General features: G+C 37.6%; 1 protein-coding gene across 1 annotated transcript; it reads right to left on the reverse strand.

The window, feature by feature from the left end:
• Positions 1-11,740: 11,740 nt before the first annotated feature.
• Positions 11,741-12,235, reverse strand: LOC143585390 (uncharacterized). Its single transcript, XM_077067187.1, has one exon. The coding sequence runs from the start codon at positions 12,233-12,235 to the stop codon at positions 11,741-11,743; it is 495 nt and encodes a 164-aa protein (XP_076923302.1).
• Between the last annotated feature and the right edge of the window lie 13,878 nt (positions 12,236-26,113).

The following is a 26,113-nucleotide window of genomic DNA, read 5'->3' on the forward strand; positions in this document are numbered from 1 at the left end:
GTGGCGGACCCAGGATTTTTTGCCAATGGGGTCCCATATTTTCGATGTTCAAATTTTTCGGGTAGGTCGTTGTTCAGGTCGGGTCGAGGCGAAGAACATAATAAAAAACAATATCATAATAAAACTTTCTTTTCAATCATCACTACCTAAACGGGTCAAAATGGGTCGGGTCGACACATAAACACTTTGTTTTCCCTTTCTTAAACATTTTTGAGATAGAACCTAGATCCACCCTTTCATAAGCATGTGTTGAAAACCATTAACTTAAACTAGTGAAAAATAAAACTGATATTTTAAAGTGTTTGAATGTTTCTAAAGAAAACCATGCATAAAGTTGAAAACAATGATATGTATTTTAGAGGTGTTTGAATGTTTCCAAAGTTATCATTGCAACATTAGCAATCAAATGATTGATTAACACTAAAAATTAACACAAAAAACCAAATACTGAGCCTTGTAAGACTTGAACCCATGAGCTTTCAAAGGTAAAACAAGGGACTTTCCACCAGACCACATCAACATTAATAGTATGGGTTCCAAGTATTAAATCTTATGGGGTCCTCAAAAAATTTAATATACCGCTTCTAATAAATTTTTAAAAAACATTGGTGTCCCGGGACCCCGATCCACACTATGTGGGTCCGCCCCTGCACATGAGTCGAATGATTTTTATCAATACTCAATTAACATGGTTTGATTGTTTTGGTGGGGTCGAACCAGGTTGAATCATATGTATATATATATATATATATATATATATATATATATTTATATATATATATAGGGTAAGAATCTTAAGAGAACTCTTTACAAATTGAGAATTTTTAGAATTATTTTGGACCATTAAAAACACATTTAAAAAAATATTTAAAAAAATTATAAAACAAAAAATAACAAAAATTTAAAAAATATAAAAAAACCAAAATTCTTATATTTCATTCCGGTTTCATTAAAAAAAATAAAAAAAACGTCGTATTATACACATATGTATAATTTTATATAATCTTTATTTACGTAATATACACATATGTACAGTATCATTTATCTTAAATTATACACATGTGTACAAAAAACATGTAAATATACATATATGTATATATTATACATATGTGTATATAATTTAGCTAAACCGAATTTTTTTTAGTTATGAAACCGGGATGATAAAATAAGAATTTTGGTTTTTATACTTTTTTTATTTTTGTGTTTTTTTTTATTTTTGGGTTTTTTATGGTCCAAAATGGTTCTCATAGTTCTTAATTTCAAAAAGGTTCTCTCATGATTATGATCCTATATATATATATATATATAATAAAGTATATATAACATAACAAAAAAAAGTACGTGAAACTTCATTATAAAAGCATAACTAAAATACAATATATCTAAAATAGTTCTCTACATGTTTTTATTTTATGAAATCTAACCAAAATATCATCTAATTTGACATTAATAAGAAAATCTTCTTAATATAGATTGGGTTAGGAATTTGAGACCTGGGTTTAAAAATTGGGTATAAAATAGATTGATTGAAAATTTAGACTTAAATTTGTATTAAACTCATTTCTATTTAACTTAAACTTAATTGGATAAAGTATTTATATACATTTATATAATTACAATTGCAAACATGTAAATTTATTTTTATTAGGGTTGGTCCCAAAATTTAACGTGGCCGTTTTCAAAATTCCACAAGGGTTGTTCTGTCATTCTTGAAGCTTCACACGGGCCGGTGTCAAAATTTTACAGTGGCGTACTAATTTTTTTTTTTACAAGGGACGACCAACCCTGGGTTCATAAAGTCCACCACTATGTGTGTCACTGTGTGTAAATCAGTAAGGCTGATGATTGATGCAAACATACTGTGTTGGTAATTTGATGAACATCCTGCTATGAATTCTTGGTGTTATTGTTAACGAAAAATGTGGAATGTGTATTTTAATTCTTTTTCTCTTTATTAGCTTTGGATTTTAAACGACACCGTGTGATTAGTAATTGTATGATAAACTGATCGATAGTGGATGTATGAGAGCACTGATAGTGACTGGCTATTTGACATGAAGAGCATATACATTTTTTTAATTTTATAAATTTCTAGAATCTTATTGTTTTTACAGCATCCATTTGTTTCTAAAATGACTTGATTATTTGATAAAAGTTTTTTTTAGTTAACTAAGAATATGTTTGTTTATAAATTGGATGCGGTTCAATGGTAGAGCACTTATTTTACTAGTGAGAGGTAGAGGGTTCAAACCTCACTATCACCAATTTATATGGGAGATATGAGGGATGACCCTGACTTGCCAGGGTTCGAGTCCTTATCTTACCCGGTTTTACCAGCTCCTCGCTGTCGTGTCGTTTGGCGGGCGTGGGGGTCGGGTTTTATCCGGTGAATCCCTCAATAGGTGGACCGCTAGGGGCTCCGTCCGTCCGGACTAGTGGCCGGCTCGGGCTACCTTTAGCCAATGGGGGCCGCGTACGGAGTACCCGACTTTACTTAGTTGGCCGTTCAAAAAAAAAAAAGAATATTTTTGTTTAACCGTAAGATTGTATACCTCATTAAATTCTTTTTCTCGAATTTACTATACTATTAAAACAATAATTATTTTTGTAAGCATTTTCATAATTTCTTACAAATGAAATAATTCAAATTTAATTAAATTACATTCAACTTAATTACATTCAACATATTCTAATCTTACTATTCTATTAATAATATATTTGTTCCTTAATGATTCGGGTTTTTCTTTTCAAAATTTTGTGGTAGTTATTTTTTATTTTGGTTTCATTTCGGTTTTGGTTCGGCTTTAGTTTTTGTTTATTTTTAATTTGTTTCAGTTTCGTTTCGGTTCGATTTTTTTTAGTTTTGTTTTAGATGAGTTTAACTTTATTCAGTTTTTTTCTCGATTTTACAAATTTTGTTTTTGGTTCGATTTCAGATTTGTCGGTTTAGTTTTTAAGTTTTATGATGGTTTTTGTTTTTGTTATATTGGTATTTGGTTTTCGTTTTTGGTTTGTTGCAGTTTTTTTTTCAATTTAGTTATGTTTCAATTGATATTTAGTTTGTTTGGTGTTTGGTTTTAGTATCTATTTAAAAATGAAAAAACATGGAGGGTTCACAAATTAAGTTCAAGGTTCACATGAGTTTCAACTTTCAATGAGTTGAAGTCATTGAAACTTTATATATTTTTTTTGGATCTTCACAACCAGTAATAAAGAATTTGTATTTGGTTGAAAGGATTTCACAAGCTAAGAATGTTGTATGTGTTACCCTTCATTTTTCTTCTTAATCTTCAAGTGTGTTATTTTAATTTTCACTTATGAAAATGAGTTATTTTAGAAATGTTTTGGCTCGGGTCAAAACGGGTCATTTTAAAAGGGTATCAGTTTAGTATCGATCAACGAGTCAATATAAAAAGGTATTGGTTTCGTTCGGATATTAACGAGTCTTTTTATAATCGTACTGATTTGGTTCGTGTTATACCGAGTCAATTTTAGAAGATATCGATTTGGTTTGGGTTTAAATGAGTCATTCTCAAAATGCATCGATTTGATTACGGTCAAAACATGTCATTGGATGTCCTTCATTTTATTTGGGTGCAAAACTTTTAACATGAAATGTAAAAACAGTTTTCGTAGTCAGCTAGTATGTTTCTTAGATTGTTGTATGAATGTTTATATCATCAACAGTGTTCCCCGTTCAGGAAGAGAAGAAACCTTTAGATGCTTATCGGGAATCTTTTCTGGATGCTTGTTTTCTGATTTGTATGCTTTCCAGACTAATGTTAGTGAAGTTTGTTTGTTTTATAGTAATATTATTTGGGAATTTTCCCAAAATAGCCCCATAATGGTAAGAGATTCAAAATTTGTTCCCCAAAATCGTTTTTCCAGATTTATCTCTTTTCTAACGCATCACCGACGATGTGATAGGTAGTTCCGCCGACGAGTTAGATAACACATGGTCAACAATGTGTTATGCCTCCAAATACATAGCCAACGATGTGCTAGGCCTCCAAATACATGATCATAGATGTGTTAGTGGCGTGAGGTCGTAGAGTCACTCAAATAAAAACCAATTACACTAATTAGATAGCAGTAAGTGGGTATCGAACGTAGGGAGTTTGTGGAATATGTGTTGACAAGTAGTTTTGTAAAACAACTGTATTAAAACTAATTGAAGAGAATAAACTCAAAGATCTGATTGTTTGGTTTGATTAAGAAAAAAACTAAAAACAATTAACGAGTTTTAAATCAAGACGAGAGAATATGTCGTCCCTTGGTTTTAGGTTTATATAAATGTTAATGTAAGCGTTTAATTTGAGATGAACTATAAAGACATAGTTCGTGTTTATGCAAATGATTGTGATAAATGGAGACTAAGTACTTGGATTACAAAACGCAAGGTAATCACCCAAAGATCTATTAGTTTATCCAACCCCGAATCCCACCTGATTAATCTCGGTTGCCTATAGCACCAAGAACTGACGGTTTACAACACGAAATCATGAAACTAACAATTCATCAATCCATACATAAACACCATAGTAATGAAATCAATAAAATTAAACTACAATCTCAGAAATCAAATAAACACTCAATCAATATTCAAAAGAAACCTTACAATCCGAGGGAAAACACAAAGAAAATTAGCCAAGCATGATTTGGTTCATCATCCCTTCGATTATAGTATGCATATGAATAAAAAACGAGTATCCAATGATTACACAACCCACAATAATGTTCTAGCACCTGAAAATCGTCTCTTAGTCTTTGCTAATTGAAAGATAATGATAAGATAACAAAAAGCCGTCCAAAAAGTAATATAAATGGGCTGTTACACTTTTCAACGTCAGGCCCACCGTAAGCTACGGTGGCCACCGTAGCTTACGGTGGCTTCCACCAAACCCACGGTGGGTAAACTCTGCCTTACGGCAAAGTTTATGCATCAGGGTCCACCGTAGCTTACGGTGCCCACCGTAAACTACAGTGTGGGTCTTGTGTGACTCCTTTTTTTCTTGTTCTTTTTCCATCTTCCGTTGTCCGACCTCCCCGTTTCGGCAAGCTTCATTCCAACGCATTAATTCCACTAGCCTTGTACATGTAATAACATTCTATCGTAGTAATCCAATTCCACAATATAAACCGATAAAATGTATAATTATTAATGGTCTTTTAGCACATAAGGGTTGTCCAACGAACCACCCATCACATTCCAACACTTACTCGTTGCTTACCCTCAGTAACTCATTCATTCATTTTGAAACATTAACTCGTTCAACAAAACGCATTTTGATTAAGGTCCCAAATCATACCCTATTCACATGTGTTTCCTACTTGCACTATTAACAGGTTCATATTCCTCAAACCTAGAAATTCAACCAAACCTAACACGTTTCCTGTTTTTCTTTCACACATCACCCTTCTTTAACTTTCCACTCAATAACTTTTTTTTTTCAAATCTAGCATGATATGTTAGTCCACCCAAATGCAAGTGTGCCAATCCAATATAATAAGCTTGTGTAACTATCGAACCTCCACCGAATAAATGCGTAGACACTCGTGCAAATCAAGAGGACTTATCAAGGGTTGTTACAGGGCCAAGTGTTAGGGTACCGAATGGGAATATTGAAAGTAGCGCAGACAATCTAATCTAGCTTATTACATACAAAACTAAATAAACATACAAAATAAAATATCAACTATATACACCACTACCCTTTCTTTCTCTCTCTCTGTATTTTTCGTCATTCCATACTTTGACCAATGGATCACAGATTTTTTTTTGTTACAACTAAACCAAATAAGAAATACTTTATAGAAATTATCAAACAAAAATACAAATACAAGAAATAACCTACTAAGCCGGATCGTCTAACAAATGTAACAACGGGGTGTTGATTGATAAACAAGAAGTCCAATAATGATCTAAAGGAACCAACCCTCAGCCCCTCTCGTTAACCAAACTCATATGTATAATGTATGAGGCCCAACCCCCATAACCCACACTCGCACACATCTAGACGAGGCTATACCTAAATGCCTCTATCATTTTTGTACTCATGCCAAGCTAAGGTCTCAGAACGCATTCATGGAACAAGTTCTAATAGGAAGGGTCACACTGCTATCCTCAAATAATGCCAACAATGATAACCAGTGATATAAAGTTCCAACCCGAAATGTTGTTACTAGCATGTTACGTGAGATAAATAACCAAAAACATGTTACCCTTGGCTGAAATTCTAACACCATTTTTTTTAAAACTCGAAAACACTCACACAAAGGAAACATGACCATAAAAAGAGACCAATTACCTTAACGCATATTTTAAACCACAAACAAAAATTTTCTCAAAAATTTATCCACATCCCCACACTTGGGATACATTGTCCCCAAGGTATGGTTTGGCACATATTTTTTTTTTTATTTTTTTATATGTATATTTTTAATTTTTATAAATAAAGTTCACACCCCCATCGGACCACAGCCCTGAAATCTATATCACACGTAACACCACCCAAACCACCTAAACCATAAACAATACAAAAAGGAATATTCACCAATATACAAAAATAATACAAGAAAGCACATGGTCAGTATTAGCGTGTGAGGTGGCCCTAATATGGATGTCATCATGTCCGAGAATTCTCCGAATCCAAATGCTCCTTGTTCACCACCAACTTGTTCACCTATTTGTTGTTGCGAGGCATCTTGACTTGACCTTTTTTGGGATCCATCCACATGAATTGATGCAATGGTGGCATAGGGTATGACACAATACCATCATACGGTGCCAAGGTAGTGTAGTCCACAATAGCGGGTCAGCCACGATTGGTTGCCCCGCATGCCATGCATCATGCATCCTTCGATGTTGATCATCAATATACCGGTTGTTCATCTCTTGTTCAAAGGCATGAGCACTAGTTCGGTTCCATTTCTCTTGGCGTTCATAGTTTTGCTTTAACGCCCTCTCCATACTTGCACCCATGTATGTTTGCTGATCGAATATGGTTTGGGAAGATTCCGACCAATTCTCAAAAGTAGGCGGTTGGTGTTGTTCCACCACCTCTTGCATGGTCCCTTGGTAGGCCCAATTTAAATCATATGGCCTTTGTGCATAATCTAACGCACTTCCCACATAACCTAACTGAACACCCGGTTGCCTTTCACCCCGACTCGACCCCACTTGATCTGCATCCATGGGGTCACATTCGAATTATCTTGATAATCCTCATCACCACTTTCGCCACTTTCCACACTCTCGGGTTCATCCTCTTCATCCCCTTGCAAAGGTCTTGCATCTGCCTTTAACACTCTCCATATACTTCTATCGCTCTTCAGCTTGTGATACCTCTCAGATTGTTTGTATTCCCATCCAGCCCCCGAACGTGTAATATCAAACAGTTTGGACCTTTTGTACGAGACCTTATCACCATTGTTAATTGCCCTATGTATCTTCAACAACACAGTAATTAATCGACAATGAGGTATTATTTTCCTATCCACACTGTTTCTGCTTATCCATACATTGCTCATCACCAAAAAATGGTATGGAATAAGCGGTGATCCATGTAACAGTGAGTATAAGATTGGTACCTCGAGATACCTTACTTCAATCCTATCGCCCCGTTGCAGAATGATATTATGTATACGTATATCAACATTAACTTCGCTTCAATCCTCAGATTTTTCCGATAAGGCTTCCTGGCGTATGTTCCGGGCAACAACAAATAATCCAACATGGTGTTCCACATTGGGTTCTTATCAAGCTCGAAATACAAATCATTCCAACTCGGGAACATATACCGATTGGCCGACTTGCTATCAAACTTCTCAACCCGTTTCAAACTATCAAACGGCATCTCCACCACAATTCCATTCACAGTACCAATTAATTTCGACTTTGATGGATTACTACCTGTAACATGTCTTAAAGTAGCAACACATTCCTGAATTTCCGCATCAAACAAATGAGTCGACTTCCGGTCATAACACTTTAAATAATCTTCCCAACCCAATGCACGAAACTTATCAGTAACCCCAAACAGACCAAACTCCGCTTCCCTCATTTCTTATTCACAAATGAACGCATCCTTCTTTGTTGGTGCATTTTGTGACCGTCGCTATACAATTCAGACCAGCGGAACGCCACAGGCGAAGTTAGCACAACTTCGCCTTAGGCGAAGTTAGAACAACTTCGCCAACGGCGAAGTTGTAACAACTTCTGCCTTAGGCGAAGTTATCACAACTTCGCCATAGGCGAAGTTATGAACAACTTCGCCTACTGGCCCAAGCCCAAGCCCGAGCCCGAGAAGATGTTTTGTCTATATATATGTGTGTCTTGTTTAGGTTTTTTATCCAGAAATTAGAGTATTGTGTGTTACAGTTTATTTGTCTAAAGAGAGACCGGGAGTGAGAGTCGTGTGGGACGACCCGAGGTAGAGCTCACCTCGGGTCGGCCATCATTTGTTTACGAGTTTGGTATGTAATTCGTTTTGATTATTATATAAGAATCTGCAGATTTGTTTATCCCGTTCTTGTATTTGTTCGTGTATTTGTTCGTGTACGTGTTTGTGTTCTTTATCTTTACACCAATAAACGAGTCTAGGAGGATTCCGCACTCCTAGACCTCGTGCGGATCTCGTATCGATCGGCGACGTCCCCGGGGGGACCTACATGTGGTATCAGAGCCTTAGGCTCTTATGCTATGGTTCGAGATCTGCGTTTTGGTGTTTCTGGCACGTTTCTGTGCGTTTCTGGCCGAACAGCGCCGTAGGCGAAGTTATTGTTCATCAGGCGAAGTTGCCGTCACTGTTCGTAGGGTTTCAGCGAAGATATAAGGTCTGGCGAAGTTATGAACATGCGAAGTTGACTTTAGGCGAAGTTGACTTCTCGGCGAAGTTATAGCCAGGCGAAGTTATAGCCAGGCGAAGTTATGGACAGACGAAGTTAACTTTAGGCGAAGTTAACGAGAAAAAAAAAAAAAAAGGAGTATTTTGGTGTTTTCGTCTGTATGGCCAGGTGTACACGATTATTGTGAGACCGGAGATGTTGTTCCGTCAACGAGTGAAACTTGTTATCTCTGGGTCTTACGTGTGAACAAATACGTGTCAACTCTGGATATGGAGTTGAGTTTGTGAATGGGATATTGATTGAAACTGGATATTGACACATATTAGGGTGTTTGTGGGCAATGAAATTGTTGTTGTTCGAGGTGACCAATTGAAGAAAGTCAAATTGAACTGAAGGTTTTTGACATTACTGGATTGCGGTCAGAGCATATTATTTATGTTACTTTCAAGGCGTTCGAGAATTGGATCCTGAAACGTGATGCTTATTTATTAGAGTGAAAATTCTGGAACAAGTTGGATTTAATCGGGATTAAAGTGTTTATGTTCTTGATCGTTATCCCTGGTGATTGAAGATGCTTCGGATTAATTAGTGGTCATGTGTTAGATTCTGTCAAGGTGGTTTTGTGATGAAATTGATCACTTGATGTTGAGTAGTTGAAGATTAAACCTTATCGTATGCCGACGAGTTGGTGAAGTTGCGGAGGAAGCCCAACTTCACGTGTTGGTGAAGTCAGATGGACTCACGTGATTGGTTGAGATGATCTATTGGCACGAGGATGCATGCATTTCAAAGACCTCAATCGTTATAGTCGGAGAAGCTTACACTGAAGGGGAGATCTGATATGGAAGACGCTGGGTGACTGGTAGATTTGTGAAGCTATAGGACAGTTTCAGACACGGCTGGTTGATGAGCAAACAGAAGATCATTAGTTAAGAGGGAGTCTGTTGGTGCATGTTTTGTAACAGATGATCTTTTGTGTTTGTTAGAATTGAGAGCAACGGTCAAAGGGGAGACTGTTGGTGCATTTTGTGACCGTCGCTATGCAATTCAGACCAGCGGAACGCCACAGGCGAAGTTAGCACAACTTCGCCTTAGGCGAAGTTAGAACAACTTCGCCAACGGCGAAGTTGTAACAACTTCTGCCTTAGGCGAAGTTATCACAACTTCGCCATAGGCGAAGTTATGAACAACTTCGCCTACTGGCCCAAGCCCAAGCCCGAGAAGATGTTTTGTCTATATATATGTGTGTCTTGTTTAGGTTTTGTATCCAGAAATTAGAGTATTGTGTGTTACAGTTTATTTGTCTAAAGAGAGACCGAGAGTGAGAGTCGTGTGGGACGACCCGAGGTAGAGCTCACCTCGGGTCGGCCGTCATTTGTTTACGAGTTTGGTATGTAATTCGTTTTGATTATTATATAAGAATCTGCAGATTTGTTTATCCCGTTCTTGTATTTGTTCGTGTATTTGTTCGTGTACGTGTTTGTGTTCTTTATCTTTACACCAATAAACGAGTCTAGGAGGATTCCGCACTCCTAGACCTCGTGCGGATCTCGTATCGATCGGCGACGTCCCCGGGGGGACCTACATTCTTCTGAGCTAAAGAGTTCATTTGTTCATGAAACAGTTCCGGTTGCCGTTCCACAGGTTGGTCTGCCAAAGACCCAGAGTTCCAAATTGGTTTCTCACCTCTCTGATCTTCTTGTTGCTCTTCTACATCTGGATGTAATATTAATCTTCTCCGTTTTTGTTGCTCAGCCGGATTGCTAGAAGACCCAACTGGCTCCTTACATTTCCGACCAATTCTGTAATCACAACAAACACAACCAAGAAACAAATTATAATCTCTTCAACCTTAAACATCCCAACACTTGTTTGACACTATGGTTATAGATACAAATTAAACCCAATATTCATCGTTTTCCAAATTTTTGAGCTTTATGTCATCTAGATAACTAAAATCTGCCCAAAAATTTCAAGCAAGTGTGGATGTAAAATAATCACGAACAACTTACAATTTTCTTTACAATACCCCTTCAAGAATGAAAAGAAATTGCATACCTTTGTGTTGTAGAAGGCGAGGATGACAAAAGCTTCAATCTAAACTAAAAACCCACAAACACTCAAAAATTTTCGGACAAAGTTATCCAAAATCGACCACCGAAACACAATATTCTTGAGCACAACTGAAATTCTTGAAAAATTCTCGTCAAAATAGACCCGAAAATCACTTGATTTGGTTAATGGATGAAGAAATCGTGATGTTTTGAAGTATAGAAGTTAGGGTATATGTGTTGGGAAAATTAGGGAAGAAAGTGGATGAAATAGATGGTCGAAAGAAAAAAATCCCGTATGTGAATGGGATTAATTGTGATATATATATATATATATATAACTCCAAAATTCCGGCGCCCAAGCCCAGGGGCTATCATAAGCAACGGTAGCCACCGTAGCTTATGGTGGCCTTCGGGCATAAATGTTCAGCGTAAGACTGTTTTTAGCTGGCGTAAGATATTTAAATTCCAACGTAGCCTACGATGGCCATTGTAGGTTTATTCCAGTTTTTTTTTTTAATTTTTTGTTATTTTGTTTATTATGAAAACACCAAAATTACCTAAAAAAACACACATAAAAATTACCCCCCCCCCCCGATGAAAAAATCCGAGTTGTCCCCAACACGGTAAAGAAATTCGTAAGAACTTCCCACACTTGAGTCGAACACAATCAAAGACGAGAACAGTAATTCTTAAAACCAATTTAAACCAACTAATCTAAACTAAAATATACAACAAACTTGGGCCTCTTAGTTCGTTTCCGCATCCGGTGAGCACAAAAAGTAACTCACCGTATCAACATCGAGCATGTTGATGTCCTTTCCTTCCAAGTAATGTTTGAGTCATTGTCCATTCACCGCTTTCTTAGTTTGGTCTTGAGCATCTTCTATCTCCACATCACCAAACCGACCCACTCGTGTAATAATATATGGACCCATACATTTAATCTTGAGCTTACCCGGAAACAACTTCAATCTCGAATTATACAACCACACTTTTTGACCCGCTTCAAAAGTTCTCTTCCTCAACTCTGCGTCATGAACCTTTTTAAGTTTGTCTTTATATGCGGAAGCACATTCGTATGCTTCATCCCGGATTTCTTCAATCTCATTCAATTGCAACTTTCTTAACTCACCTGATTCATTATAATCCGCGTTAACAGTCTTCATCGCCCATAGCGCCCGATGCGCCAACTCCATTGGTAAATGACACCCCTTCCCATACACTAACCGATAAGGAGTTGTACCAATGGGAGTTTTGTAAGCGGTCCGGTATACCCATAACGCATCATATAACTTAGATGACCAATTCTTTATATCAACTCGCACCGTCTTCATCAAAATTTCTTTAATTTGTCGGTTGTACACTTCGACTTGTCCACTCGTTTAAGGATGATATGGAGTAACAATGCGGTGATTCACATTATATCTTTTTAATAGCTTCCCAAAGTTGAAATTTTTGACATGCGACCCACGATCACTAATGATAACCCGCGTAATACCAAAACGAGCAAAGATGTTTGATTGGACGAATTTGCAAACCACCGAATGATTGTTAGTTCTCGTAGCTACAACTTCTACCCACTTTGACACATAATACACCGCAACCAAAATGTAAAAAAAACCATTTGAGTTTGGAAACGGGCCCATGAAGTCAATGCCCCACACATAAAAAATCTCTTTCACCAAAATAGGTTGCAATGACATTTCATCCCTCTTCGAGATACTACCCATCTTTTGGAAATTTAAACAAGGTCGGGCATACTCACTTGCATCCTTGAAAATGGTGGGCCAATAAAACCCACATTGAAGAACCCGGTAACCCGTTTTTTGACCACTAAAATGACCCCCACACGCCGATGCATGTGCATGAGTCAAAACTTCCAAAACCTCAGAGTCGGGAATACACCTCCGTACACTTGATCCAACCCAATCTTGAAAAGGCCTGGTTCATCCCAAATATATTTTGTCACTTGGGCCATGAACCATTGCCTTCTTTTCTTTACCCAATGACTTGGAATAGACCCCGTGGCTAAATAATTCACAAAATGAGCATACCACGGTGCGGTAGACACGACTAGCAATTGTTCATAGAGAAACGGTTCATTTATTTCCATCATGTCATCAACGCCTTCTAATGGAATTCGGGATAAGTGATCCGCCAATACATTTTCACACCTTTTTTATCCCAAACCTCCAAATAAAATTCTTGCAAAAGCAATACCCACCAAATTAAACGTGCCTCCATCAAATACCGAACCGCACTATGATCCAAATAAAAAATCACCTTACTCACCAATATATACGAGCGAAACTTATCCAAAGCATACACCACCACAAGCAATTCTTTTTGGTGGTGGTGTAATTAAGTTGTGTTTCGAACAGTGTTTTACTCTCATAGGCAATTTCCACCGGCCCCGTTGACCCAAAACCGCTCTTATGGTATTATCACTAGCATCACACCTAATCTCGAAGGGCTTTGTCCAATCCGGTGATTGCAAAATGGGAGCTTTCACCAATTGTTCCTTCAAAACATTAAACACTTGCTAACAATCATAGTAAAATCAAAAGGGGCATCTTTCAACAACAAATTACATAAAGGTTTAGTGATCACACTCAAACACTTAATAAATCTCCTATAAAAACCCGCATGCCCCAAAAATGATCTTACCCCCTTAACATTTTTTGTGGAGGTAAAAATAATATTACCCAAATTTTTGCCTTATCCACCTCCATTCCACTTGCCAAAATAACATGCCCCAACACAATACCCTCTTGCACCAAGAAATGACTTTTATCCCAACTTAGAACCAAATTTGTCTCAACACACCTTTTAAAAACTTTTTTCAATTCATTGAGACAAGCTTCATAAGTTGGTTCGAAAATGGAAAAGTCATCCATAAATACCTCAAGTGAATCTCTGACCATGTCCGAAAAAATGCTCATCATACAACGTTGAAATGTGGCCGGGCCATTACACATTTCAAATGGCATTCACCGAAAAGCAAAACTGCCATACGGGCATGTAAGGCCCCAGTCCTGGTGCCCTACATTTCTTGTCGGATCTACTCATAAACACAGTTCTACAAATTAGTGTGAATTAAAGACTTTCGCGGAATATAAAACTTCAATCCATCATTATAAAACATTCAAGTATTGTATTTAAAACATAACATAAGACATCATATATAAAACATCATTTCTTCTAGCTTCAGATGCCAGCCGTTCAATCCATGCCATGTGCCATCCTCATTCTAGCTTATTAAACAAATTTACATGCGTGCATACTAAAAGTCAGCTACGCTGAGTGAGTTCTAGTTAATCAAGCAACATACAATACCTTCACATATCATACATATATACGTATCCGAAGATAAATATTCATACTTAGCATGTTACCCTTTATACATACATACATACATATTTACTTACATGTATCCGAAGACTCATAATAATAACTTGTCCTTAAATATCCATAAGAGGAACATTACACAACATTCATTACGGGAATGTCTACTATAGTCCATAGAAGGAACACTATATATTATCCATAGAAGGAACAACGTGTATTATCCATAGAAGGAACACTACATATTATCCATGGAAGGAACAACATGTACTATCCATAGAAGTAACACTATATATTACCCATAGAAGGAACAATATTCACTATCCATACAAGGAACTCAATATATTATCCATAGAAGGAACAACGTTTATTATCTATAAGAGGAACACACACTTAATCAGATAATATCCATCTAGGGAACACTAATGGGGTTCATAGTCCTTATCTACGCTGTTACATTCCACGTTTATGTTCAAAGGGAGTTAGGGGGATTTTTCATCCTAACTTACTATGTCGGACATAGAATGTACTCACGTAAACAAGCATATCACATCCTAACATACAGACACACTGGGCATCCTTCACATTAATCTTCTAATTGTCACCTTCCCTGACGATACGTGCAATATCTGAAGATCGTTCACGTACCGACAAGCATTCATCTACATCTTCAATAACTTTCACATAAATCATATATGGCATACACTTACCGCTTAAGGTAAGTGTATTAGCTAATCACATTGAGTATGCACACAGCCCCGAAAACATAACAAGGAAATGGGGCTAGAAACTCACCTGAACTCGGTTCCTTTCAGAATTAATGGTAACTCATTTCTTTAACTGGGCATGACTAACTGTATCACAATTACACGTTTCAGTTAACAATCACTACCCATATCGAATATCTTGTTTAATATAACCCCAACAAACGGGGGTCTGGGGGCAGCGCCCCTGGCAGCAGGGTCTAAGGGGAAAAGCCCCTGGCTGGGGTCGAGCTGCCCATTAAAATTCCATTAACAGTCCTTAAACAAAAATTCCATCAAAATTTTTAAATAAATATTTTATTCGCTATCCCATTCGTTATAATGAATGGTCTCTTGTTAAGCCTCATTCGTTATCCCATTCCTTATAACGAATGGTTTGATCTGAGACGAATGAGTGCATAACGAATGATTAAGGCGATTCGTGCTTTCTATAAGACCAATGAAGGCTCATTCGTTACAAGAGCGTGCATGTGTATCTTATAGTGAATGACTTCATTCGCTGTCTTATCATGGAGAATGGGTGGATAACGAATGAGTAACGAATGAATAAGACCATTCGTGACTTGTATAAGACGAATAAGAAGTTCATTCGTTACAAGACACGCACATGTATCTTATTTGTTATGACAGTTCAACGAATGATCAGTCATTCGCTACTCATAATGAACGAACATCAGTTCTTACCCAATCTTTGACTCCCGTAGTCAAGGTCAAAATTGATAAGAACATAAACGGTCGACAGGTACCAAGTTTTAAAATTAACCTCTGAATCGCGATGAAACAACACAATACTGGCATCAATATACTTGCATACACATCGCCTCTTAACCCCAATCAACCAAACAGTTAAACAATTCGTTAAATAGTGTATTTGATCGATGTTCATAATCGGTTCTTTGGTTGATTAATTACCCTATCAAATGTTAACGAATTTCAATGAGAATCGTTGCGTTTGATTCGTTTTTACCATTTATGTATAGATCTAGTAATACTAAACGAGCCGAACAAGTTTTCGTTATAGAACTTACCTTAAATGAATCATCTTCGCGAATACGATCTAATCTTGATGTGTGTCTAGCTCGTCACGACGCTCTAACACCAACAAGCTTGGGTCTTTGCCTTCGGATCTTGGTTCAGGATATAGGAGGTGTTTGTATGTGTTTTTGAGGGTGTAGGATATGAATGGAAATGGAAAGGATTAGGGTTTAAGGGGTATTTATACTCCCTTAAGCCCATGGACCTTGGGCCCATCTTTCATTTTTGGTCCATATTTCATTCCATCTAATTAGCCTACTTAACCTATCTTTATTATTGTATTTTTTCTCTACTAATTCAAGTAAACTTTTAAATCATAGATAAATAATATATTAAATATTATTCTTGGAAATTTCGGTTACAGGGCATGTGAAGGTGGTTTTGTGTTGGTTATCTGGGTGGATAACAATTTGATTATAACCCTAGTACCCATCTAAAAAACAGTAATACCTTTGACCAGATAATTTTTCAATAATTTAGTCCATGAAAGGTAACGGAAAATGGTCTTTAGACGCATCGACATTCAATTTACGATAGTCAATGCACACTCGCCATCCGGTGACCGGTCGGGTGGCGATTTGTTCGCTGCTTTCATCTTTAATTACCTGTATACCTGCTTTTATAAGTACCACCTGTGTAGGACTTACCCAAGCACTATCCGAAATAGGATAGGAAATTACCGCATCTAACCATTTTATTACCTCCTTTTTCACAACTTCCATCAAATTGGGATTCAACCTTCTTTGAGTCTCCCGAGTTTATTTTGCATCAACGTTGGTGATAATTTTATACATGACTATGGATGGACTAATGCCTTTCAAGTTGGCAATTGTCCAACATGTAACCGCATTGTTCATCTTCCACACCTTCAATAACTCTTGCTCTTGAACCTCATCCAAATTAGAGGCAATGATAACCGGTAATGTGTCATTATCCCCCAAAAACGCATAGTTCAAATGGCAAGGCAAATATTTCAACTCCAATGTCGGTGGACATTCCAATGACGGTTTTGTATCCGACTTGATTTCGGTCGGTAAACTTTCAATTTGATGGGTCTATGGTGGTCGTCCCTCTTTTGCCGCCAACACTTCTTAATTTTTCTCTTCCATCCTCAAACCACAAAGGTGTACCTGTTCAGAAAAATTACAAACACATGCTTCCAAAGCATCTTCCTCATTATCATGCGGGTCACACATGTTAAATAAACCTGTCATAAAACAGTCATCACCACATACTTAGAACCATTAGTGAAAACATTTAATCTCATCTTTCTTTTTCCAAAAGCCATATCAATCGTACCATACCGACAGTCAATAATAGCATGGGCGGTGTTTAAAAATGGTCGACCCAATACATCATTTTGTTGTTGAGTCGAGTCAACAAGCCAAAACCAAAAAGTCGATTGGATAGTAAAATTCATCCACTTTTACTATAACTTCCCACACAATCCCTCAGAGGATTTTATGAGACAAATCGGCTAAAACAACCGTTGTCTCAACCCGTTTTAATGGACCAAAATCATATTGGTTATATAAATCCCCCGGTAATTACCTCGGCTACAAGATCTAACAACGCCCTTGACATTTGAAAATCATCAAATTGAATATTTATTAAAGGCATTCCCGGATCTTGGAGCTTAGGAGGAAGATCTCCTTTCAACACCGTACTTACCCGCTCGATCAAATCAACCTGTTTAGGCACATTTTGTTGCCTCTTTTGGGTGGACAATTCTTTTAAAAAATTAGCATAAGCGGGTACTTGCTTAATTGCCTCAAGTAAAGGAAGATTTACCTTTAACTGTTTGAAAACCTCCCACATTTCCTCTTTTTGAGGCCCCCTTCTTGAAATTATATTTTTTCTTTCCCAACTCGATTCGATTTGATTACTTTCTCAACTCGATTCAATTACTTTTTCTACTGAATCAGGTTTCTTAAGGACTCGATTCATATATTTTTTCCATTCTTATCACTTTCTAGCCTTTCTTTTCGATGTGTTTTGCCCGTCTTTCATAAGAAACGAGCCTTGGTCTATAACAACGTCGTTTTCTTGAAATAACCTGGTCCAAACGTTACCCGTTTGTCCCATTTCATTCCGAAACACCTCTTTTCCATCCAAGTTCATATTTTTCGTGCATAAAAATGCCCGATTTGCTTTAGTATCAAATCCTAGGGCAAACCGACATTAAGCCCTGAATTTTCTTTATCACCATAAACCGTCTTCGTACCACCATCCAAGGACTTTAGCCTTATCAACCTATTCTTACACACTATCTGAGCCTCAAACTAAAATAGCCAACCCATTCCCAAAATCACATCGAATCCTCCTCGGGTCATGACATACATGGTGACAGGGGTCCCACGTCCCTCTAACGCTATCTTACAATCCTTAACCATTCTCATTATCCTAACCAATGTCTCACTAGCAGTTTCTACTGTAAAAGTCTCGGGCACATGACAATATTTCATTTTTGATATCTTACTAAATGTACTAGCTACAAAACTTCTATCCGCACATGAATCAAACAATACAGAAGCGGAAATACCGTTTACTAGAAACATACCCGTCACAACTTCTGGGATCTGCTTGGCCTGCTCCTGGGTCAGCATTTAGGCCCTGGTCCTTGGCCTCAACTGGTCGGCATCCTTCCTTCCGCTTCCCACATCTTCACCATCAGTGCACTCCCTTACCATATGGCCTGTCTTACCATATTTGTAAAACGCGGGCTTTGCATTGCATTCATTAGCATAGTTCCCCACCTTTCCACACTTATAACATGCATTTGTCCTAATCCTAAATTCTCCACCATGAGCTTTCCCACACTTGTGGCACATATCAAAACCAGTACTCCACTTGCACTCGCCACCATACACCTTCCCACTCGTCTTGCATGTCTTTCTCTCCCATAATTTTTGCTTCGTATCTCCAGGGTTCAATGACTGAGTACCGGATCGTTTAGTAGGAGTAACCCATTTATTTTCTTTTATCTCTTCCAACACCAAATCGTTCACAACCAGATCGTCGTAAACCATCTTTGCAAGTTCAATAGCAGAGTCGAAAGTAGCAAGTTTACTTGCCCTCACTAAAGTGCGGACGTTCTGTGGAAGTCCTCTGATATAACACTTGATTCTTTTTGCTTCAGTGTTCACCATTTCGGGCACTAACCTAGACATGTGATTGAATTTGGTAGTTACTCGCGGTGTGTCATCTTCCCCGCCTTCAAATTTAGAAACTTCATCTCAGCCCTCTCAACCTCAGCATCAGCACAAAACCACTTCATACCCAATTCTTTCAGGTCATCCCACCTCAAATCCTTAATTTCTTCCCGGGTATTTCTCTATTCCACAGTTTCCCACTAGAACATAGCCTCATCACCAAACGACTGGGTAGCCTAACCTACCGCTTGATCAGGGCAGCACTCGCTAACTTGGATAACCTTGTCCATTGCGGTTATCGACTGAGGAGTAGCGATTTCATCTCCTAAACAAGTTAGCTTTGGTGGGTCGCAACCTTTGAACGACTTGTAGTTACACCCACCTCTGCCCCTCCTTCCCTTACCAACTTTCACTGACCTATCCTCACTCGAGTCATCTTTCTCATTCTCATCAATCTTCTTACCACCCTCCCCTGACCTCTCAACGGTTCTTGCATGGCTTTCAGCAGACTTATTGGGATGCATATTCTTCACTGGGGTAGCCACAACTTGAGCAATGGCCGCTTGAACAGCAGGGTCAAGTTGATACCCTTCATTGTTGCTCTGATCTCGCACAATTGCGCTTCCTTCTTCTCTCGTGTTAGTAACTAGTTCTTCAGAAGGTTCCTGGACAATACGTGGCCTACCACGACGTCAAGTACGACCTCCTTGATCAACAACCTTCATTGTTCCAGCTATTCGTATTCTATAAGGAAACACAAACGTCATCACTCAAGGAGATGTCTAGTATAAGGCTAGTAAGGCTAACAGGTAATAACAGTGGCTAGCTGTGATTAGCTGATAACGTTACTTTCTATGTCCTATACACTTCCCTTTATGAGTCCACTTATGCTAGTTCTACTTTTAACAGTTAGACAATCAAACAGTTCATATAATCATATACCCCTATATCTAGCAAAAGCTAACTTCCTTACACATCCGTACATTACACGTGAAATTAATCATGTACCTTACCTTTACTTAGCATGCTTGAGTGATACATGGCTTTCTTAAACTGACATTTTCTTTGTTTTCTTACTTGAATCCCATTCTTTGTTAGAGTCTAAGCATGTAGGATGCTTATTTCTCTCGAACTTATGCTCTTATACCAACTTGTAAGGCCCCGGTCCTGGTGCCCTACTTTAGCGTTGGATTTACTCATAAATACAGTTCTAAACATCAGAGTTAATTAAAACTTTTCGCGGAATATAAAACTTCAACCATAAATTACATAATCATTCAAATCTCTCCATAATGACAAGCTTTTGTCTTTATGCATAATTTAAAAAGGTCATATTAAAACATCACAACATTCTTCTAAAGATGCCAACTTCTTCAGTCCAATTCCATGTGTCTTCATTCAAGCTAGCTGCCTTCGCCTATTTACATGCGTGCATACTAAAAGTCAGCTACGCTGAGTGAGTTCTAGTTAATCAGGTAACATACTTTACCTACACATATATGTGCCCGAAGGTATGTATTACATACTTAACCTATTCATCATCCTTCCATATATTCATACATTTGTTCTTTCATACTTTCTTTCTTTAGCATACATAGTTCATGCATAACTATCTTTACATTATAAAAAGCATTTCGCCATACATACCTTAGATATTATTAGAGTCCAGTGCCCTTCATCCTCGGATATAATTAGGCTCCGGTGCCCATCATCCTCGGATATTATTAGGGTCTAGTGACCTTCTTTCCATGCAACCATACAATTATACATTCATTTCATTACTATCATTCATACGTTTACATACATACCTTTCTATATCATTCATACATACTTTATAAAACATTCACAAAACATACACTTACCACTTAAGGTAAGTGTATTAACTAATCATATCGAGTATGCACATAGCCCCATAACATAACAAGGAAATGAGGCTAGAAACTCACCTGGGTCTGATTCCTTTCAGAATTAATGGTAACTCCTTTCCTTAACTTGGCAAGAAAAACTGCATATCAGTTACAAGTATATATTAACTAGCCCTATCCATATCACATTCCTTTGTTATTGTAACCCCAATCTACGATTGTCCAGGGGCAACGCCCTTGGCAGCAAGGTCCAAGGGCAGCAGGCCCTAGCAGGGTCCAAGGGGCAGAGCTCCTGGCTGGGGTTGAGCCACCACTCAGCTTGGAAAAAAATTATTTTCATTAATAGCCCCTTACAAAATTTCATCATAAAACTTAAGCTTGAACTAATCGAATGGAATTCTAATCGAATGAAGGAAATTCTAATCGAATGGAATTTTAATCGAATGAACGAAATTCTAATCGAAAAAGTAATGGAATTTTGATTTGATTACCTTTTCAACTCGATTTGATTACTTTCTCAACTCGATTCGATTACCTTTTCTACTGAATCAGGTTTTTTAAGGACTCGATTTATATATGTTTTCCATTCTTATCACTTTCCAGCCTTTCTTTTCAATGTGTTTTGCCCGTCTTTCATAAGAAACAAGCATTGGTCTATAATGACGTCGTTTTCTGGAAATAACAAGGTCCAAACGTTACCCGTTTATCCCGTTTCATTCTAAAACACCTCGTTTACGTCCAAGTTCATATTTTTCTTGCGTAAAATGCCCGATTTGACTTAGTTTCAAATCCTAGGGAAAACCGACCTTAAAAACTAGACTGATATAATGCTAAATATACATGCTTCCCTTGTATATTTAATTTAATATTTAATTAGTTTTTGTTCATTTTTAGTTAAGATTTGTATACTGCTAACAATATTGTGTTTTGTAGGTTCCGGAGGTTGATTGTGGTCGAAAAGGGCGAAACATGAGTCAAAATAGCCAAAACGAGAAGCCGGAACACATCAGGAACTGTACCGGAAAGAGAACCGGTCGAACCGACTGGTCAAAATGGCCCCTCAGCTAATGTGCGCCGCGCCGTGTGGCCATAGGGGCTGTTCATGGTCACGGGTGGCGGCCACCATCAGATTCCAGATAGTTTACTCATTTTTGTCAAGTTTTGGGACCTGTTTCACTTTATAAAACCCGTAACCTTAACCTGTAGAATACCCTACAACCAATAGACGAATTTGGAGATTACATGAGCTATATTTTGAGATTCTTGGCGGTTTTGAAGGCAAGAGAGCATCCGGTGAAGAGTTAGACATTCGAGAGTGAAGATTACGGGTTTTATCACCTTGATTTTCCGTTCTTTATTATTTACCATTCTTTCATATTTTATTACTTTATTTGATTTTGATTGCATGATGCTAGGCTAAACTCTATAAACTACCTAGGTCATGATGAACCTTTGTTTGGTTTAAATTTTTAATTGGGATTGTTTTCATTATGGATTTTATATTTTAAGTAAATTGCGGAGTTTAATTTAATTGATGAGTATGATTACTTGATTTTATTTGCTTTGGTTTATTGTTTCACATTACCCTTGTTGATTGTTTCATAGGATAGGTTTTGTTAGGTTATTTACTGTGTTTTCTTGACCACTTTGTGATTGATATGCATTAAAATCATAGAGTCAATAAAACTAATCAAATAAATAAAAGTGATATGCTAGCCTAGAAAGCTATAGGGTGATATGTTATTGATAGATCTTTGCTGATCAGGATTGCTATATTTAGTTCTTCGTAAGGAGTCCGTTTAGGATTGATTGTCAGCTAAGCCTATTAAGTCAATTGAGTCTGCTTAACTATCTTTGATTTCCACGCTGTAAGGTATGATTTCGCCATAAAGATACTTAAACATAAACAATTAAATAACCGTAAAGAAGTTTAATTCGTAATACTGGCATGTCTTAAAACTTGTTAGAAACTCATAGGTGTCTTCTTGAAGGGTCAAGGGTCATGTTTAGGTTTTCATTCAATGGTTTATCTTACGATCCCAGTTCCATAACTCGTCTTTCCTAGTTAATTGATAGCCATAACTTAGGGGATTCTAGCCTAGGTAGTTACTTTCATAATCTGAATTAATTTAAGTAATTTATTAGTTTATTCATATTCTATTAATTAGGGTCTTAAGAGTTTATTAATATAATAATTAATTAGGGTTAAGTAATCATTATAATTTATTTTTATTTAATTACTTAGGGTAAAGTTTTAGTTTAATAATAATTAGTTTAAACATCCCCCCTAAAATATAATAATATTTAAATAGTCGTGTCATTTAGTTGAGTCTAATTAGCTAGTAACGTAATTTAAAGAGTATCGTGGGTTCGATATCCGGACTTACTTAGTTGTACTAGAGTCGACCGGTAAACTTGCCGGTTAGTAGTTTAAGAGTCTAGAGTATTACTTAGGGTCTAGATTAGCGTGTTTTTATTTGACTACTTTTAGCAAATCAAGTTCTTGGTGCCGTTGCTGGGGATTCTTGGTGATTGCGTTATTAGCTTCGGTTAGACTTAATTGTTACATAAGTGCTATTTGCTTTATTTAGTTTGTTTGAGTCGTAGGAGTCTAATTTAAGTTTTAGTTGATTTTTGTTTTAATTTTAGTTTTCAAGTCTACTCAGTTGGTTCTCTTTTGCGTTTTTCAGGTTTATGCCACATCTTCGTTCGCAAGGACCACCACTGGATAATATTGGATTTTCTTCGTGGAAGACTGAGGCTAGTTCGTCAGCAGAGAAACAACCGTCAGAAGCTATTTCTACACCAAGTCATCACCACATAGTTCACCACCATCAAATCCGAGAAGCCAACCATAAGTCCAAATGGCCGATGATAGAACAGTTGTTGCACAAGCTTTCGATGGTTTAACTGGAAACTAGTCGTGCATTATTATTCCTGAGACCATCAATCCAAACTCATGGCAGATTCCGTCATACGTCATGAACTCTCTCGTTCAAATTAACCAATTTCATGGGAGTGATGACGAGGATGAACCAGCACACATTAACCGAATTTACCGCGTTCTTAAAACTTTTTAATTTACAAGGTTCTACCGAAGATGTTATTTTCTTACATTTTTTTCCCTTTTTCACTTGTAGGAAAGGCAACTCTTTGGCTTGACACTTAGCCATCTAGCACGTTCACCACTTGGGATGCACTGCATTCAGCATTTATCAAGAAATACTTCCCACTTGCTAAAGCAGCTCATCTTCGTGATCAGATCCACTCCTCTCACAAGGAGCCGGATAAACCATATTGTCATGCTTGGGAGCGCTTTTAGAATCGGCTGTCTCGTCGTTCATAGAATGGCCTCACCCCATGGGCTCTCGTGGAGAAGTTCTACAATAGGCTGAAATACGAAACCCAAGTTCGTTTTGCCACGGCTGCGGGAGGAAATCTGATGGCTAAAAAGAATGTCACAGAATGTAACGAGATGTTTGAAAGTTTTGCTCAACCAGAATACACCAAAGGGCTAAATCGCGGGAATTCCACTACTGTCACTAGTATACCCTCATTTGCTCGAGGTCTGCACAAGGTCAATTTGGATACTAGTGTGGCTGCTGCTTTGGAATCATTAACTAGATAGGTGAAGGAGCTCAAGGCAAAGGTTGACAAATGTGTGTTTTGCAGGGGTGGACATGGTACTTTGGAGTGCCCATTGATGAATAAAGAGGTCGATTTTATTGCTGGTCAAAAAAAGTTTCCAAATGCTTTTAACAGTAATAACAATTCGAGTTGGAACACCTACAAAAACCCGAATCAAAGTAACTCAAATTGTTGTCCGTCCGGTGCACCACTTGGCTTTCAAAATACTTATAATTAAGGAAAAGCTCAGTAGTTTAATAATAACAATAACAATGGTGCTAATGTTCAAAATAATGTGCGGGATTCGAGTGGTTGAATTGGACATTTGAAGGATATAATGAAGCAAATCCTGGAAAGAGATCAGGCTACACAGAAAAAGTTTGCCTAGCACGACCTACTTTTAAAGAATCTACAATCATCGTTACTTGACCTTCAATGGTCCGTTGGTGATATTTCTCCTCATTTAGAAGAGAGGCCTCCAGGTAATTTTTTGGGTATTCCTCTAACTAATCCGGCTGCTCAATTTAAAGCCATCTCCACTCGTAGTTGTAGGGTTTTTGGTCCGGAGAGAGTTAGTAGAGAGGTTGAGAAAGGTGGGGACGATGATTTGGTGGATGAAGAGATAGAAATGGAGGTTTCGGAAAAAATACAGGATAACACACCAATTATTGAGCCACAAGTAGAGAGAAGCATAAAAAAGCCGGTTGAAGTCCGACCATCACACATCATTGACCTTGCCTATGTCCCATATCCCGCTCGTCTAAGCATCAAAAGTATACGCGAGAGTACGAGAATTTTATTGATCTGTTTAGCCAGTTAAAAATTAACCTCCCGCTGATTGAAGCCCTCCAGCATATGCCTAAATATGCCAAGTTTTTGAAAGATCATCTTAAAAGAAAGGATAAGTTGGAAGAGCTTTAGACTGTTCTACTAAATGGAGAGTGTTCTGCGGTAGTTTTTAATAAGTTACCGTAAAAATTTCCCGACACCGGCTTTTTCACAATTCCATGTCTTTTTGGAAGAGAAACGACATGTCAAGCATTGGCAGATCTACGAGCAAGCATAAACCTCATTCCAAATTCTTTACATGAAAATATAGGCCTAGGAGAGCTCACCCCTACACTTAAGACGTTCTCTTTAGCTTATCATTTCGTTAAGTATCCGAGGGGTGTCGTGGTGAACTTGCTCGTTAGGGTCTATAAAATTGGTTTTTTCCCGCGGATTTTGTTGTTTTAGATATGGAGGCCGATGAGAGAGTTCCTATAATTTTGGGTCATCCGTTCTTACGTATTGCTAGGGCAATCATTGATGTTTTTGAAAGCAAGATTACTCTTAGAGCCGGTGATGATAGTGCCACTTATATGGCTAAATCCATGAGACATCTGAGAGGTCAAGACGGTCTTATTGATATATGTCATCCAGTT

Source organism: Bidens hawaiensis, unplaced genomic scaffold (genome assembly GCF_021521415.1).
Source record: "Bidens hawaiensis isolate Kalapana, Puna unplaced genomic scaffold, B.hawaiensis_p1.1 tig00033832_1, whole genome shotgun sequence".
Classification (NCBI taxonomy): Eukaryota; Viridiplantae; Streptophyta; class Magnoliopsida; order Asterales; family Asteraceae; genus Bidens; species Bidens hawaiensis.